We start from the raw sequence: 19,654 nt of genomic DNA, 5'->3' as shown, positions 1-19,654 counted from the left end.
CTGAACTTCCTAATTAAGGGACTTCCCTTCCCTTCCCCCTGGAGCTGAGCCCTTGCTGTCCCTGTGTTGCTCAGCCCTTGTTTAAAAGTGGCTCCTGTCTGGTGGCCTTAGTTTTTTCTGAGTCTCCTGCTGTGAAGTCTTCGAGCTCTATTTTTGCCATCTTTGATTCTGAATCTGGCTTACCTGGGGGAAGAATCTTGAATTATTTAGTTGCACTTCATTGTCTTTATGTCACTGAAATATTTAGGCCAAAAGGTCTAGATCCTTACTATTCTGACAGTGATTTAACTTTTCTTACTGGCACTCTTGTCACCGGCTCACACAAACATGATCTCTCACCAGGCGGCGCCATCAATACTGAAAGCAAAAAAGGCAATTGGAGAAGCTGAGGGTGCTGGGGAGAAGTGTAAAATCAGGAGATGCTGGGAGGTCTCCTGCCAGCTGTGTCTTCCTGCTCGTCTGGGTTCAACCATTCTTCATCCTGTCCTTCAAGATGGATGAGAACAGCTCTCCATTCCCCTTACTCCTTCTCTCCCCCGCCTCCACCCAGTCCAGTCTCATTCTCCACATCTTTGTCCTCATTGATGTCACCATGACTGTACTGACTGGCAGCCTTGAAAATCTACACTACAGTTGTTCTGAAGGGCACGCTGACTCTCTCAGCTAGGGCTTTACCTACTGATTTATGCCTCCAGTCTTAACTTTTCACTAGTTATTTCACACCAGGTTTTGATGTGCATACCTCAGGCCCGATCATGTAGGACTCCGAAAAGGGCTATTATTTGGGCTATTATTATCCCCATTCCTACACATCTAGTAAGATGTGCTTTATCTTTCTTTTTTTCCCTCCCTCCCTTTTCCTGTTATATCTATGCTAAAATACCCACCTTGTCAGATGTTCCACTATGTGAGGCATGTTGAAATGGTTTTCATGTGTGACTCTCAAGTTCCCTCTGCTTCCTGGGACTGGCCACTCATCCTGTCTCAGTCTCCAAAATGTGTGTCACTTACCAGGTTCTTTTTCTCTCTGTGACTGTGTGCACATGCCCTCATGCCAGTACTGAAGTTTGAACTCAGGGCCTGGGCCCGTTATTGCTCAACCATTTGAGCCACAGCTCCACTTCTGCCTTTTTGCTGGTTAATTGAAGATAATAGTCTCAGACACTTTCTTTCCTTCTTGGCTTGGAATGACAATCTTCAGATCTCAGCCTCCTAAATAGCTAAGATGACAGGTTGAGACACTAGCACCTAGCTAGAGTGCCAGGTTCTTGAGGGCAGGGCCTGAGTCTGACTGAGTAATTTCTATAATATGGCTTTCAGAGAATCTGACATGTAGGATGGTGTTCTGTGCATGGGGCCTATGGTATGGCCCTGTGTGCAGGGACACCATACTAAATGAACAAATAAATGAATGTATAGCTGGTCTGTTATCCTTTTACTGGAATCCTTACTCATTTAGGATTTTTTTTTCCGAGCCTTCTAGGTCAAAATTAATATTTTATAGGATTTAAAAGGAATTACTTATTATATGATTCTTTCCTTCACTTCAGATAAATACTGTAAAGGATCATTTCTGATCTACCTAATCTGAGAGATTAGGATATATATATGCCAGTCCTGAGACTTGAATTTAGGGTCTGGGCTTTGTCCTTGAACATTTTTTTGCTCAAGGATAGCGCTCTGCCCATTGAGCCTCAGGGCCACTTATGGTTTTGTTTTGTTTTGTTTTGTGTATATGTGGTACTGAGAAATTGAACCAATGGCTTTATACATACTAGGCAAGCCCTCTACCACTAGGCTCCACTCCCGGCCTAGTCCATAAATTCTACCTCTAGATTTGTCAGTCAGATTCCTTGGTCTCACTAAGATCTAATTTTTCTATACGTATTATGAGGTAATAGTATATTTTTTAATTGATTTGTGAGAGATAAATAAAAATCTAAGGAATACATTCACATGTGTAGGTTTTTTTTGTTTTTTGTTTTTTAGCATTTTTGGTACTGATGCGCTTTGGTGTTATTGGGGTTTGAACTCAGGGCTTGAGGTTGCTGAACAGATTTTTGCCACTTGATCTATACCTTTAGCTTTTTTTGTTCTGGTTGTTTTTTGATATCTTGTCTTGCTTTTTGCCAGGGCTGGCCTGTACTGTGGTCCTATCCATATCTGAACACTATAGTGACAGGGGTGTGGACTGCCATAATAACTCTTTTATGTTGTGATGGGTCTTGGGAACTTTAAAGTCATTTAAACTATATAGTCATTAAATTTATGATGTCATTCTGAACACAAGATTTGCCGTTCCTCTCCCTCCTCCTCTACTCCTTTCTTCTTCTTCTCCTTCTCCTTTTCCTCCTCCTCCTCCTCCTCCTCCTTCTCCACTACTTTTGTCTCCTCCTCCTCCTCCTCCTCCTCTTCCTCCTCCTCCTCCTCCTCCTCCTTCTCCTTCTTTTTCTTTGGTTGATTGTGGGGCTTAAAGTCAAGGCTTGGACATTGTCCCTGTGATTTTTCATTCAAGGCTATCATTCTACCACTTTGAGCCACATCTTCACTTCCAATTTTCAGGTGACTAATTGGGATAAGTGTCTCATGGACTTTTCTGCCTGGGTTGCCTTTGAACTACAATTTTCAGATCTCAGCCTCCTGAGTAGCTAGGATTCCAGGTGTGAGTCATCAGCACCTGACTTTTTATGTGTTTTAAATTCAATCAAAGAATTAATGAAAGAAAAAAAAGTGGAACCATAGACCCTAATGTCTTAAAGGTAACATTTAGAATAGCTAGGATTACAGGCATGAGCCACCACGCCTGGCTCAAGGAAAAGGGTTCCATGTCAATTTTTTGTTCAAGTAATGTGACTTTCAACTTTGTTCTCTAATATTCACATATTCTTTTTCATAATTAATCCTTTTGCTTTAAAAAAGAAAAGTACAGGCAGGAACATTGTTGAGAATAATTCTGTCATGATGCTCAAACTTCAGGCAAATCTGTTACTTGAAGTATATTTTAATTCTTGCATCATTAATGTTTTCAATCCTAGCATAAGTTAATTAACTTTGTCTTCTAATTTGTTACATCTTTTGAATAGATTTAATTGAGCTGCTTTCAGCATAAATTTATATTCGTGTTCAGTTGAACTGTAGAAAATTAAGAGCTGTTGAAAATCTCTTTATGACATTTTTGAATAATTAATTTTATTGAAATGAATCTTATTAAGATCTTTAAAGTGAAAGATTGTATAGTATTAGAAAAGAATTTACATTCATTTACTTTTGCTGACTCTTCGTTGGATTAACTGTAATTCTACTTCTGCTATATACTATAAAATATTATGATTAATATTCTGTGACTGGCACATAGGAGATTTATCTCATATTAGGCTTTTGCTATTTTTTTTCAGTACAGTGAGAGAATTAGCTCAGCAATGAAGAGAAAAGTTAAGCTTGACAAAAACTTGCTGTATTGTGACTGATAAGCTTCGAAAATACAGATGACTGCAGGCTACTGGCTGCCATATCCAGAACTGCTTTAATTTGCTCCTGAATTTGAAATTCAAAACCTGAGGGAGAAGGAACAGGCTTTCCTATTATATACCTAGAGCTGCCTTTCTGAGACCAGGGATTGTGGGGCTGAAAAGCATTGCTATGTGGAGCATCTCAATAATAATAATAATAATAATAATAATAATAATAATAATAGTTCCTCTTTGTCAGTAATCAAAAGAGGAAGACAGATAATAAATCCAGAACCGTATGTCAAGAGCACTGAAGACTCCTTCGGACAAAAAGTCTTCTTATTCCTACTTTTTAATTCTCCCTGTAAATGCCAGTACAAAATTGTGAATATCTGAGAGAGTATAAGACTAGGAAATTACAAGAGGCATATCACTTAGCTGTATAAATTAGCATTTAGTATGAGCAAAGACCTTAGAAAGTATATCAGTGAAAACACTAACTGCAGAGAACAGAAGTTCATTTGTGTCGTTGTGTTATCACGTTGGGCTGCTGTTGTAAATGCCATCCATGGCCTACATGGCACACATTTAGCTCTCACAGTTCTAGAAGACTGGAAAGCCCAAAGTCAAGATGCTGATCTATTTGTTTCCTGCTTTGTCCTGGTTTTCAGGCAGCTTCCTTATTTCTGTGTTCTCACAGCAGGGAGAAAAACATCTCTCAGGTTACAAGTTCTCGTTCTCTCCTCTCCGTCCTCTCTCCTGCCTCTCCTCCCCTGTCCCAAGTGGAATTATACAATGTATTCCAGGCTGCCCTGAAACTTCTATGTAGCCTAAATTGGTCTTGAACTCCCAAACTTTCTCCTGCAAGCTTCTGAAGTGCTGAGAATACTTGTATAGCATCACACCGGGCGCATGCCTCTTGTTATTAATCCCCACTTTAGCCCTGTCTCCAGATGCCATTGTATTAGGGTCTGGGACTTGAACATAAGAATTTGGGAGGGAGGACACAATGAAATCTTAGCCCATAGTAATAGTTTAGCCCCCAAAGGGTAATTTATTGGAATGGTGTGTGATTCCCTCTTGGAACCTGAAGATGAGTATACACGTGGCCTCAAGAAATGATGGCATCTTTCTTCCATCATTATCTGTGGGATAGGATATGGCCATTGCACAAAAGGTCAATGCATACATTGGATGGGGACTTGTTTATATCTGAGCTCGAATTGAAAAGCCTCAAGTAGAGAATCTTGATTATACTAAACCCCATGCCCCACCCCCACCCCACTCCTGGTTTGGCCTGGGATTTCATGCCAAGCAGTACAAATGTGGTTTCTCACCAAGGTGAGTGGTGCTTGTGAAAAGAGAATATGAAGGGCAGCCCCTAGCAAAGAAAAGCAGGTCTCCATCTCCTTGCTCTCCTGGCCTGGCTCTCTTAGGGATGGGGACAGTGAAATAGAAGCTGGGCTTGAGGAACATGGGGTAAGGATTTGATTTATCCAAACAGATCACATGTTGTAGGGAGTATTAATTTATTGGAACAATATGGATAACCTGGATGGTCACCAGAAAGTCAGGGTGTGTGGTTACCTTGAATAGAAGAGATGTAGGTCTCTGTTTTGAGACAATAAAGTATGTGTGTGTGTTGGGAAGCATCACATGAGGACTGAAACCGCTATTGCCACCTTACTGGTTTTAATAGCAATGGAGAGGATGCACTGGAGTAACTCTTCTTACCTCATGGCCTCAGTTCACCTTCAAAAGTCTCTCTACTTCTCACTTAACTGAAAGTAAATGGAAAGTAATAGTTTTCTTCTGATTTCTAAATAATCTCATCATATTGAAAGGATAATCTGATCATATTGAAAGCATAGGAACAGTATTTGCTCCATGATGAATTATTGTGTTTCCTTTGCCTTCAATCAGAAAAAGCTAAAAGGAGTTTGTGTGTGTGTGTGTGTGTGTGTGTGTGTGTGTGTGGTACATTGTTCTGAATCCAGTCTGTTTGCATTTTCTCTATCTGTTGTGGTGATGTGATTGATTCTGAACTCTTTATCTCAGAAATACAAAATCCTGGAAGGTTCCATTCCTGTTCAGGGTTTATTTCATAGATATGTGTACAAAAGTGGCCTCTAGAAATCATCTGATGATTGATTTATTGATTGATTGATTGGAGGTAGCATTGGGCTTGAACCTAGGGCCTCAAGCATGCTCAGTACGTGCTGTTCCATGGGTTATATACTTAGCTCAATGATGATCCCTGAGAATCATCTTTAAATTTTTAGATACATTGTACAGATAGGTGACCCAGGATTATAGGTTTTTCAGCTAATAGCTAAAACAAATTACATTGCACCTTTTGAATTTGTTCCCTAATCTAATAGAAGTAAATAACACCCCAGTTCTGAAGTTTAAATGAGATGCATTGCTGGGAAGAGTTCAACACTGAGTTCTACACAAAGTTGCCTCAGTTAATAGGTGCTATCATTGATTATAATTTATCCAGAAGACTTGCAGGAGAAATTGAACACCTTTTTTGCTCTGCTATACATGTATGACCTCCTACATCTGTTTTAGAAGAACAGTGCCTTGGGAAAACAGCCACTTCTTTCTAATAGCATAAGTGGTAGTCTCAAGTTAATTCTGCATAAAATATATTGTAGTCTTTTTATTTACTGAATTTTCTCTAGAATATGCATCTTTAGGGGAGGAGGCAATATAAAAACTGCTTCAGCCAGGTACTCCTGGCTCAAGCCTGTCCCCCTAGCTATGCAAGAGGCTGAGATCTGAAGATCACAGTTCTAACCCAGCCTGGGCAGGAAAGTCCATGAGACTTACCTGCAATTAAAGAAGAAACAGAAAGTGGAGATGTGGTTCACATGTTGGAGTGCTGGCCTTGAGCAGATTAAGCTCAGGGAGAGAGCCTAGGCTCAAATGTACAAGCCCCAGTACTGGCTGAAAACAAATATACAGGGCCGGGAGTTTGGCCTAGTGGTAGGTGCTTGCCTAGCATGCATGAAGACCACGGTTCGATTCCTCAGTACCACATACATAGAAAAAAAAAAACCCAGAAATGGTGCTGAGGCTCAAGTGGTAGAGCTCTACCCTTGAGAAAGTCCAAGGACAGTGCTCAGGCCCTGAGCTCAAGCCCAGGACAGGCAAAAACAAAAACAAACATACAAACATAAAATAAAACCTTCTTACATCACTGGAAGGTAGGCCTTTCATTTCAATAGTGGAATTATCTTCTCTAAAATAAGACTGGGCAAACACAAAAGAGAGCTACCTCTTTTGCACAACTACAGGCCAGAAACAGGCTTAGTCTTGGATGGGTTTTGTGCAGAGATCTGCATTTTCTAAACTTTTAGATTTAATCTAATAAAATCAGATTTCTCTGTGTCTTGGGCTCCTTGCTCTGTTCCAAGTTTTCCACTGTGCAGAGAGTTCTGCAGAGGCTCTGAGTGTTGGCAGGGAGCAGCTGCCTTCACTGTCCTCACCCCAGGGTTGGCACTGCAGCAGTGGTAGCAGCAGCCGGGCTGTGTTGCCCCTCTCTTGCCAGATCTAGGAGCATTTAGGAACAGCATCAGGACAGGCGCAATGATGGGTTTACTTTTAAGTAAATGAAAATTAATGATCTGCTTTTTCATTTGGAACATCATCTTCCATTTTCAGTTTATTATATTGCCATATATTCGATTCTGTCAAAATGGAGACTCACAGCCAAAAAGTGGGCAGATCCATAAACATGCAGCTGTTTGCTTTTCTGTATGCTCAAGACTTTTGCTGATCAAAACCAAACTTTTTCTGTGTGTATGTACCAGTACTAGAATTTGGACTTGGGGCCCTGTGCTTTGGCTTTTTATTTCTACTCTAGGCCTACACTCTTACCACTTGATGTCATATCTCCACTTCTGGCTTTTTGTTAGTTACTTGGAGATAAACATCTGTCTGGAGGCTGGAAAGGTGGCCTAGTAGTAGAGTGCTTGCCTATCATGCATGAAGCCCTGGGTTCGATTCCTCAGTACCACATACACAGAAAAAGCTGGAAGTGGTACTGTGGCTCAGAGGATAAAATGCTAGCCGTGAACAAAAGAAGTTCAGAGATAGTGACCAGGCCATGTGTTCAAGCCCCACAATTGGCCAAAAAAAAAATTTTAAAGAGAAAAAAAGAACCTGTCTTGGCTGGCTTCGAACTGTGTCCTTAGATCTCCCTCCTGAGTAGCTAGGATTTATAGGCATGAGTCACCAGTTGGGCCAAAATCAGAGAACATGTATTAGGAGTGTGTGTGTGTGTGTGTGTGTGTGTGTGTGTGTGTGTACTTTTTTTTTTTTTTGGTCAGTTGTGAGGCTTGAACTCTGGGCCTGGGCACTGTCCCTGGGCTCTTCAGTTCAAGGGTACTGCCCTACCCCTTAAGCATAGGGCCACTTCCAGTTTTCTAGTGGTTAATTAGAGATAAGACATGTGAAAGGGTATCAATGTATGGGAATTAATGCACCATCTATCTGGCAAATATCATGTAACCCTTCTATTAATTACAATAATAAATATATGAAAAAAAAGACTAGCAAGACTGTCAAAAAAAATCCAACGAATGAATGAATGAATGAACAAATGCATGAATACATAATAAAGATCCTGAAGCACTAAATAAAAATTAAAATCATTAAGCCTTATAACTCTCAAAACAGCTTTGTGAACTCGGTGCTTAAATTCTTTTGGAGAAAGAGCATTGATAAAGGAAAAAAAAAAAACTGATGAGATGAGCCAGAGTGCAAGAGTAGCTGATTCCATTAGCCACTGCCTCAGCCCAGTGTAAAGAATGCTGGCTTCCCCTCCCTAGAAAGGTGATGGAGAAAGCTGAGCACCCGTGGCTCACACCTGTAATCCTAGCCACTCAGGACGCTGAGATATAAGGAAGTGGTGCCATGGCTCAAAGTTGTAGAGTGCTAGCCTTGAGCTTAGGGACTGCACCAGATCCCTGAGTTCAAGCTCCATGACGGACAGGAAGGAAGGAAGGAAAAAAGGAAGGAAGGAAGGAAAAAAAGAAGGAAGGAAGGAAGGAAGGAAGGAAGGAAGGAAGGAAGGAAGGAAGGAAGGGTAGGTGATGGAGAACAGTTAAGACTGCTATGATGTGATACCATTCTTTGAAGTGCTCACTTCCATATGCTTTCTCACAGTTGTACCAGAAAGAGTACTTTAAAACAATGTCAGCTGTGTCTTCAAATGCAAAATTACTGAGCCATTAAGCACTGGCAGTTAGGTACTGAATATCAAAGAGTTCAGTCCCTTTATACTGTTCCCTATAGAATATACTGACTACCCTTTGAATGGTAGAAATTATCCATACCACAGTTCCATAGGAATAATATAAAACTATATAGATATCTTTGTTACTTATTAAGAAGATAAAAGGGAAAAGCCAAAGCTGTTGAAGCTATTATAAAGTAGAGGAAACAAGAGAATCAGTAGAACTATCATCACAGCTTATCTATTTAGATCTAATGCTGTTAGAGAATATTTAAGTGATTTCATAATTAAATTTAAAAACCTAACCCTATCTTGGACATGAGCAGATGGTTCATTGATTGTCTAGAGTAAGATGTTTCTGTGCAGTTGGTCTAAAATTTGTCTTAAATCAGGAATATAATATGTCCTGGGATAACACCCTTGATGCTATGTAATAAACTGGATACACTTTCAGAATTTTAAGTGGTAGGCCCTTCTAAGGCTCTGATGAAGACTACAATTTGGTGTATTTTCACTATGTTTTAAGAGTGTTGGAAGGCCTCAGGAAATAAATAGCTCTCATATAACTTTTGTATAGAGCCCAGCTACTGATTTCATAAAGTTGTTAGCCAAGTGTCAGACAAGAACCTTTTAATATGTTCTTTATTAACAGTAGTCACAAATGAGTTTAATGTATTTCCAGTTCCGGACCCCTCTCTAACAATATTTAATACTCTACTGAGAGTCCGGACTTTACTTATACTTTCAGTATATTTGCTGCTTTTTTCTTTTCTTTTCTTTTTTTCCTTTTTTTTTTTTTTTTGTCAGTCGTGGGACTTGAACTCTGGGTCTGGGCGCTGTCCCTGAGCTCTTCAGCCCAAGGCTACCACCCTACCCCTTGAGCCACAGTGCCACTCTTTGTTTTCTGGTGGTTAATTGGAGATAAGAGTCTTAGGGACTTTTGTGCCCAGACTGGCTTTGAACCTCAACCCTCAGATCTCAGCCTCCTGAGTAGCTAGGATTATAGGCATGAGTGACAGTGCCTGGCTTAAATTTGTTGATTTACATAAAACCAAAATGAGTTTAAATTATTTTTTTCATTCAGTAGTGGGGCTTGAACCCAAGGCCTGGCTGCTGTCCCTGAGCTCTTTTGCTCAAGGCTAGTACTCTACCACTTAAACTCCACTGCCACTTTCCAGTTTTCTGGTGGTTACTTAGGGATAAGAGCCTCATTGACTTTGAACCATGATCCTCTGATCTAAGCCTCCTGAGTAGCTAACATTATTATAGGCGTGAGCCTCCAGTACCTGGTTTAAATGATTTTTGGCAGCTGCTCAGATTTAGTATTTTAGTTTGTGTTGCAAAGAGTATTAAGATTTTTAGCATTCAAGAGTCTTAACCATTACTTGATTGGGAAGAGAATTATGCAAGGGATGACTGATCAGGAATCATTGTACTAAATGGATATGCTAATTTCTTATGCAACCATTTAAAGATTAAAAATAAAAAATGAATCGACTGTGTACATACATGTATATCAATATAAATGCGTATTTGTTACATAAAAGCTCATAGAAGCTTACATATACAATCTCTTTTTCTCAAACAGATAAACAATCAGATCTTATATGGGAGAAGTCACCAGAATGCCTCTGCCATTATTAAGACTGCCCCGTCCAAGGTCAAGCTGGTTTTCATCAGGTAAGGTAGATCATCTCATCTGGGGATGTTGCTGTTTATGTAAGGTTTGTGTAAGATTAATTTATTTTTAAGTTACCTAACAGAATCACTGATTTGTTTAAAATATTTGCTTCTATTTGAGATATCAATTTTGAGTCCAGTAAAGAAATAGCAATAAACACTGGGCCCAGGTACGGTGGCTCACGCTTGTAATCCTAGGTAGATTGAGATCTGAGGATCAAGGTTCAAAGCCAGCCCTGGCACAGAAGGACCTGAGACTCTTTTTTTTTTTTTTGGCAGTCCTGGGCTTGAGCTCAGGGCCTGAGCACTGTCCTTGGACTTTCTCAAGGCTAGAGCTCTACCACTGGAGCCTCAGCACCACTTCTGGCTTTTTTCTATGTATGTGGTACTGAGGAATCAAACCCGGGTCTTCGTGCATGTTAGGCAAGCACTCTACCACTAGGCCAAACTCCCAGCCCGACCTGAGACTCTTATATCCGATTAACCTCTAAAAAAGGGAAATGGGGCTTGGCTCAAGGGTAGAGTGATAGCCTTGAGCTGAAGAGCTCAGGGACAACACCCAGGCTGAGTTCAAGCCCCCAGGCTCCCTACACCCAAAAGAAATAGCAATAAAAATCAAATGAAATATATTTTCCTTTGTAAGTGTCACTTTAAAAATACTAGCTATTTTCACTGTGAAGTTTTTGTTTTTCTGTGTCCCAAGATAGACTTGGTATTTAAATCTTCCTTTCTAAATCTGATTGTCCTATAGATAATACTATGGAACCTCTAACTTTTCCTGTCCTTATTGGTTGGCACGTCTGCTGACTCATTAATTTCTTTACCAAAAAATTAGCAGCTGAATAGAACCCATGAAAGTTTTGGTAACTTCCCCTTCTCCTTCTTCCTCTTATTTTTGCTTTTCTTCCTTCTTCCTCCTCTCTCCTCCTGTCCTTTCTTCTCCTTTTCCTCCTTTTTTTCCTTCTCTTCCTCTTTTTCTTTCCCCTCCTCCTCTTCCTCTTCTCCTGGGCTTGAACTCAGAGCCTATGTGCTGTCCCTGAGCTTTTTGCTCAAGACTAGTACTCTACCACTTGAGCCACAGCTCCAACACTGGCTTTGTGTGTGTATGTGTGATGGTGGTGGTGGTGGTGGTTGTAGTTAATTGGAGAGAAGAGTCTAACAGACTTTCCATGCTTGGACTGGTTTTGAACCCCAATCCTCAGATCTCAGCCTCCTGAGTAGCAGTGATTATAGGCATGAACTTAAGAGTGCTGGTGACCGCTGGGGAGGGCTGCCGCTCAGTGATTGAACACTTATGAGCTTGAGGTCTTGGTCTTGGTTTTGATTCCTCGTGCTGTGGTGGCAGAAGTAAGTAGTGCTATTGAGAGATCAAGCAAAGAGTTGAGGTCGATCTGTTCTCTAAAGTTGTGCTGAGACTTGGGCCTCCACGTACACCCAAATCTCACCTGCCAGCTGACTGAACCCTTATACTTATAGTGCATGTGTGTTGCAAGTGGGAATCCATTCTTTTTTTCTTTTTAGCTGTGGTTGCCACATCTAATGTGGATTGTTGAAGTGGGTACATTTTCAGTCCAGGTGTATTCTAAGCTTTGTTTTGTGGTATAACTAACACTATTTGTCGAGCATTGAGTGTCTTTTCCTGCGTGGTCTTAGTTATAATCTCTAAAATGGGATAATAAACTCCCTAACTTCATTCCTTCTGATGTTTCAAAAATTTAGGACAATGAATCCAAGGTCGAGCATAGCAGAAGGGCTGAAAAAAGGCTAGCTGCTGTTTTATAAAGGTGATAATTATTCTCCTTCCCATTCTCATTAGTAACCATCAATAAGACCTATGCCTTCCAGGAATCTTCTGGGATTAAAGTGTAATTTCTCCCAGGAATGGGCACTAGCATGAGTGAAATGCTCACTTCCATATCACTTTTCAGCCAGTCCGTTCTCTTCAGAAGCCATCCCACCCACTCCCCTATCTAGTGGTTCTCTCTGACCTTCTATTTATTCCTCTTATTCCAAAGGAGGAAAGCGTCTTCTCATATATCTTTATGTGTTAAGAAATCATTCAGGTTGTACTCCACAGAAGCCGTGGGTTTTGGTTTGAAAGAATCATATAAAGTTGCATGAGGAGTCCAGGAGAAGAAGTTAATCCAATGAAAGCAAGTTGTTATAAAATAGCAAACCAAACCTGGGACTGAATGTAGCTCATTGGTAGAGGGTTTATCAGCACCTGCAAGTCTTTAGGCTCCATCCTTCACACCACAAAAAAGAAAAGGACAAAGAAAAAGCAATGAGCCTGGTTTTGAGAATCATGAATCACTCTCTGGCTTCCTGTCTCTCCATGTGATCCCTTTCTCTCTCTCGTACACACTCCCATGGTGATACCATCTGTCATGGGCTGTTGCCAGAGACCACACCATGGTGTTTGGACAGCCAGCCTCCAAAACTGTGAGCTAAACAAACTCCTTTATAAGTCACCCATCTTTAGAGGTTTCATTGTAATAATGGACAAGCACTTCAGTGTGTTTGGTAGGTGGTGTTAGCTATGATTGCCAGTGTTGTTAATAATGTAAGCATTCAAGGGGCCTTTGTTCCAGGGTCGGAGCCATTTTGGAGTTTGCTTGTTTTTGCAGAATTGAACCCAGGGTCTTGCTATTGCTAGAAAGAACAAAAAGAAAGTTTAATAGGGCCCAGGGGAAAATCATGAACTGCTTAAGAATTAGAACCCTACTGTTTCAATAAAGAAATTTTAAATGATTTAAAGGTCTAGGGTATACAGAAAAGACCGCCAAGTAGAATCTGACTAATAGTGGTAAAGCCCCATTGTTTTTATGTGTGACTATTTCAATTTGCATTTTTTTCAGAAGACTACAAAAGTGAGAATTTGATGAGTATATTAATGCCATATCCATGATGGAAGATGTTGCTGAATGCCTATTTACTAAAACAATTTAGAACTCAGTGTACAGTCAAAATATTTCATCGTAAACTGTCTTGGGCCAGTCAGGTTGTTCTAACAAAACACATTGGTAATGTAGAGAGAATGATGGAGGAGGAATCATAATCAAGATGCATTATACATAAATAGATGTGTTCAAATGGAGCACCTACTGAACAGCTAATTAACGCTTAAAAAAGAGTCACTCTCCCCTATGTACTTTGATATATAATTTGTAAGTGTTTATTGAATTGTGAAGCAAAAAAAGGGCAGCTCCTGTTTAAAATATCATTTTCCCATCAGTGTCTTCTTTCTTTGAATAATGGCATGATAATCTAACAAGCAATAGAGCATTATTTAATTAAGGACTATATAAAGAAAATTCTAACTAATACAAAACAAACCCCCACTGTGTCATTTTGCCAGAATAAAGTAGTATTAGAATCAGAAATAAAGAACTTGAAGAAAGCAAAAACAAAAATACTTGATTGCTTATTGGGTTTCCATATGGCCAATGGAGATGTAATGGCAAATTCACATCTTCTTTAAACATGATGATAAACATGATCAATGGGGTGATTCTGACATGACTGCTTTCTCCTTATACCTACACATGGCCACTGGGGGTGAAATGGTAGGTTTGCATCCTGTTCACTTTGTGACCTGTACAGTTATGTGCTGTCCAACATTTCATCTTCTTTGGTTGATTGTCTAGCTCATTGCTCAAGTACATCCTTCAATCTCTTCTTTATATATTGAAACTTTTCAGCTATTGTTATAAAAACTTTGATTTTGGCTCTTTGGGAGCCAGATCCTGAGGGAATTAAAAATTAATTTGTTATTAATTTTCAGGAAGTGAGCACTTTGAGTGTATTAACACCAGACATATGATTATTCATTTTTCCAGTACTAGTCTTTGAACTCGAGGCTTTGCACTTGACAGGCAGAGGCCATATCCCTTGAGATTCTCTTCTGGCTCCTTTGTTAGTTATGTTTTTGACATAGGGTCTTACTTTATGCTTGAGTCAATCTGGACTCCAATCCTTCTGTTTGTACTTTTCTGTGTCACTGAGCAAATAGGTATGTTCCATCCTACCTGGCCATTGTTCTCCCAAAGCTTGGAGTAGTGGAAATGTACCTCTGCCACTACCCCCTCCTGTTGATCTTTTTCCTGGGCTGGCATCAAATTATGATCCTTCCATCACCTTCCAAATAACAAGGAAATTATAGGTTTGAACCCTTGTGCCTGCTGTCACTATACTTCTATACACTTGCACTGTATTGCTGTGTTACCTTCAAAATTAGTTCTATTAATTTTATTTCTTTACAGTTAGGGCTTCTATTTGGTAAAATTCCCTTCATTAGTTGAAGTGATTTAATTTTTGGTACTTTTCCATTATTCAGAAATTAATGGTTCTTATCATTTAACAGCTCTTTCTCAAATTTATTGAAGATTGAAATAGGAATGGGAACTGGCCACAGGTTTTGGAGTGTGATTAGCAGTAATCACAAAAAGCTGTTAAAATAGACTGCAGGCACGTTTTAATTAAATATGACCTCAAGTATACAGTGAGGGACGCTTGTATGATCATGTCCTTGTCATGTTCTCTTAGCACTTGTATTTATGCACATTCTAATTGATTTGTAATTTGCAAGGGTTCTGCAGATCATTAGTGCAAATTAACAAGTTGCTGGTTTATATATATATATATATATATATATATATATATTAAAAACAGAAACATTTTCCCTTTTTCTTTTCATGTGACTAGGCTTTAGACAGTTGTATAAATTGTATCCTAAGCAAAAGACTTTGCTATGCTAAATTATCCAACTCTGTATCATCAAGATGGATATTGCAGTTGGGGTGTGTGCTATATACAGCACATTGAATCCTGTGTGATTTCTGGTTAACCTTGTCTCTCTGTGTGAGCAATCCAATTGCAGTGGAGGAGGGGGACTGTACTAATACAATGAATGAATGGTTGCATTTGCCAGTGCAGGCACAGGAGAAGATTAATGATCTTGCCTGCAGCTCTTGTCATACCTTCCCCCACTATTGAAAATTAAATGTCATGTATAACAACTCACTCTCCATTACTTAATTACATGTGGAAAATGTGTACTGTGTAAAAACTCCTGGGGCTAGAGGAGGCCAAATGAGACTGAAACCATTGGAAAGATTTAGTGCTGGCTGTCAAGCCCTACTGAGTAAAAGGGAACTTACCATAGGACCCACCTTCCTGTATTGATTGAACATATGTCTTGGTTTTACAAGTAAAAAATATTGTGATCTGTTCTCCCTTGTTATATTCCTGAATGATGATATTGACTTAAAATTAATGTGACTATTAGAGTCTGCTCTAGGAGATGTCCATCTGAAGAAGCATCTTGAATGCCTACTTTTGATTCATTAGATCTAGTTTGGTAAACAGGAGGAAGGAAGAGTGTGCAGATGGGCCTGGGTCTTTTGTCATTGTTTCCATTTCCTGAAGTTCATTTCTATGAATATTATTTTATGTGATCAGGGGCACATAGTCATTGTGCCTTTGTGTTCCTCCCCTAACAGTATTCTTTGCCTGAGCGTTTTGGGGGTTTTGTTGTTGTTGTTGTTTGTGTTTTTGTTAGTTTGTTTTTGTTTTTGTGCAGGTACTGGGGCTTGAACTCAAGGCCTGTGTTTTCATTTACTTTTTCAGTCAAGGTTGGAGCCCTACCGCTTGAACTACAGCTCTGCTTCTGGTTTGAGGTGTTTTTGTTTTGTTTTGTTTTGTTTGTTGTTTTTTGGTGATAACTGGCTTTTCCAGTACATTGAAGATAAGAGTCTTATAGACTTTTCTGCCCAGGCTAGTTTTGAACTGTGATCTCAGACTTCTAAGTACATACCATTACAGGGTAAGCCACAGGCACCTGGCTCAGGTCTGATTCTTACTCTCCTGGGGACACATTCCTTGTTTTGTTCAGTAGGTGTTTCCTGGAGGTCAGCCATGAAAAGAACTCAAATTTCTGCTGAAAGCAGGAGGCAGGGAACAAGCCACCATCCCATATCACATGCAGTGAGCTAAGTGCTGTGTGTGGTGCTGTAGAACTTGGAGAAACACGCTTTGCCTAGTCTTTGGGTAGTTTGTGGCAAGGCATCCCAGAGAAAGATGCTTAGCTAAGACCTGAGCAACAAGAAAGGACAGTCACAGTGTAAACAGAAACTCAAAATGTTCCAAGAGAGGTGTTATATACCCTGTGCACTTGAACATGTACTTGACAGCAAAAAGTGGTCCTTCTTTAGAGAAGTACCTTACATCGCACGGATTTGGTTGTCATTGTTTTGAATTCTGTGAAGGATTCAAAACCATAGTTCCTGACTCAGAGACTGTTGGAGAATGCATTGCATTTTTGGTGAGCACTGTAAAGTTTAATTACCCCTGGCATAGGTGACAAAAAGTTCTGAGGAAGAGGCCGTCTTTGGTGCTGCTCTCTTTTTTTTTTTTTTTTTTTTTTTTTGCCAGTCCTGGGCTTAAGCTCAGGGCCTGAGCACTGTCCTTGGCTTTTTCTCAAGGCTAGAGCTCTACCACTTGAGCCTCAGCACCACTTCTGGCTTTTTCTAAGTATGTGGTACCAAGGAATCGAACCCGGGTCTTCATGCATGCTAGGCAAGCACTCTTCCACTAGGCTAAACTCCCTGCCCAGGTGCTGCTCTCTTATAGGAGTTGAGAGGAGGAAGGGGACAGAGGCTCTAGCAATCACAGGCTCCTCAGGCTTGTTCATGGGCCACCTTTGTGACTCTGGCAGCACTCTGAAATGTGCCACTTGCATAATTTCTTGCAATAGTTGTGTTATATATAGCATTACCTGTTTTAAATAAGAATTTTTGTTACTGATTTTATTTTGTAAGTAGATTTTGTAAACCTGATACTTTCAAAAACAAGATGAGGTCAGAATGATTTGATGTTGTAAATCATAGACATTTGCATGTAAATATCAAGCCTCTCTCCATCTGAGATACATGCTTGCCAGGGGAAGCTGCGCTCTCAGTCCAATTATGATTCCACTGGGGATACAGTTCAGGAACCATCTTAATCCTTCTTTAATGTCTGCAGTAGCTGTAAATTTTCATCTTGTGAAGTGGATTTTAACCATTCTGGATTAACTACATTTTTTTATAGAGCCATTCATGAATTAAGTAATTTCAATCAATTCAATAAAGTGTTGTAACCAACAATGTCTATCTATCATCTATCTAAACTAGCTAGCTATCTATGAGTCACCTCTCTCTTTCCTCCATTTATATATATATATATCCATCTTCCTCCTTTCCTCCTTCCTTTTTTGTCTATTTGACTTCCTTCCTTTCTTCCCATCCTTCTCTCTCCCTCTTTTCCTTATCTGTCTCTCCTTTTTCCTTCCTTCCTTCTTCCTTCCTTCTTTCCTTCCTTCCTTTTTCTCATTAAGCAAGTGTTCTACCACTTGAGCCAAATTCAAGTCGTCATAGTCGTCGTGGTTGTCCTCCCCTCCTTCTTCTCCTCCTCCTCCTCTTCCTCTCTTCTTCTTCCTCTTCTTTTTAATGTCATACTGAAAATTGCACCTAGTACTTCGTATGTGTTAGGGAAGCATTTTTTAATTTAATTTTTTATTGTAATGTATAGAGGGGTTACAGTTATATTCACCAGATACCCCTCTCATGGATTTGTCCCCTTTTCCCTCCCCCAACCCCTCCCAATCATCTTGCTTTCCCCCCTTTAAGGAAGCATTGTTTACTGAGTTCTATATCCTCAAGTCTCATCCTCCTTGAATGACTTGTCAAGTATCTTTGATATTAGAGAGAATTCATAATGATTTTGCTTCTACTTCTATTCTTTAACATGCTTTTGTGAGTAAGACTCAAAACCCAAACCTTTTGGAGGCTCAAAACATATACTTGGGATGGTCCTTAGGGATGAGGTGGACAATTTTTTTTTGCTGATCAACATTTATACTCTTTAAGGTTATGACTGTATGTCCGTGATACAGCATGCACACACCCTGGGTTTGATCTCTAGCAAGGGTGGGGGAGGTGACGTAGATGGAAGAAAAATCATGCTGTTTGTGCCATATAGAGTACCTATTTCCTGTGGTAGACAACTCTAACTCAACACCACACACACACACACACACACACACACACACACACACACACTAAATCTAGATACGTTTCACAGCTGAGGGAGCAAGATCCTTCTCTTGAGGCGGAGGTGTCCATGTGGGTTCATGCAACCTAAGCTTGGGCAATAGAAGACCTGAAGTGTCCTGTGAAGCAAGTCATTGAGGATGCTTTTTACGTGAATTGCTTCATTCCCACGAAGCCACCACATCCTATGCAATGCTCCCATTGGCCACGATTCTGGTTCCTGCTTCCTAGTCTTCTGGAGATCTCTTCATTCCTGAGTTCCCTTCGTGGCCATATAGGTGTCCTGTGTATTTGTGAGATTCCAGTGAATTCCTTTCTGCTTAAATTAACCCAGATGATCATTTCAGTTGCTTCCTCGTGAATAGCAGTGTGGCCGAAACAGAGCTATGGGAACAAGTCATAAGTACCCAAAATGAGATGTCTGCTTCCCTCTGTGCCTCTCCTGACACATGTAGACGTTAGCTTTGATTTAAAAGTTTATATCCCTCAACCATTTTTTACAGAGTTTAAGGCCTCTGAACAAATCCCCATGGAGAATTCTTGACTGACTCACATCCCATAGAACACATTCATTGGCTCTTGAAATGAGATTTACTATGATTCTCACATAGAACCAAGGGAGAATTTACTCTGGCTTCATTCTGATGACAAGGGCCTTCCTCTCAGCACATGACTTATGGTAACATTCAGGTCCTGCCAGCCACCATTAAGACTCTTACTTAGGGTTTGGGCCGGGAGTTTGGCCTAGTGTTAGAGTGCTTGCCTAGAATGCACCACATACATAGAAAAGCCATAAGTGGTGCTGTGCCTCAAGTGGTAGAGCTCTAGCCTTGAGAAAGCCCAGGACAGTGCTCAGGCCCTGAGCTAAAAGCCCCGGGTCTTACCAAAAAAAGAAAGAAAGAAAGAATTTCTGGGAGGTACTTGTTGGGCTCAGCCATCCACCCCATTGAGTCCTTATGCCCCAAATAGACCTCCTGCCATCAAGAACTGTCAAGTATTTCAGAGCTCCTTTTCCTTTGCACAACCACAGTGGTTATTCAGAATTCCCCTTGGGGGAATCTCACCTTGTGAGATGGGAGTGTGGGTGCCAAGTTACTCCCAGCAGTCCTCATTAGGACCTGGCGTTGTCTGGAATGCCAACTAAATAAAATTCATAGTCCCCTCGTTACTGAGTCTTTGTTTCAGGATAT

The 19,654-nt window shown here is 40.3% G+C and overlaps 1 protein-coding gene across 2 annotated transcripts in view; it reads left to right on the top strand.

Moving 5' to 3' along the window:
• The window catches only part of Patj (PATJ crumbs cell polarity complex component), a 264,480-nt gene that overhangs the window by 151,052 nt on the left and 93,774 nt on the right, over positions 1 to 19,654 (top strand). For both annotated transcript variants that reach the window (XM_090334725.1, XM_090334724.1), the window contains one exon: positions 10,283 to 10,374. In XM_090334725.1, coding sequence (XP_090190851.1) covers positions 10,283 to 10,374 — 92 coding nt within the window. The remainder of the gene's footprint in view (positions 1 to 10,282; positions 10,375 to 19,654) is intronic.

The sequence above is a fragment of the Megascapheus bottae genome, chromosome 6, assembly GCF_031878675.1.
Source record: "Megascapheus bottae isolate mThoBot1 chromosome 6, mThoBot2.hap1, whole genome shotgun sequence".
NCBI classification, from domain to species: Eukaryota; Metazoa; Chordata; class Mammalia; order Rodentia; family Geomyidae; genus Megascapheus; species Megascapheus bottae.
Note: the sequence above shows the minus strand (reverse complement) of the source record. Positions and strands in the feature narration are given on the sequence as shown.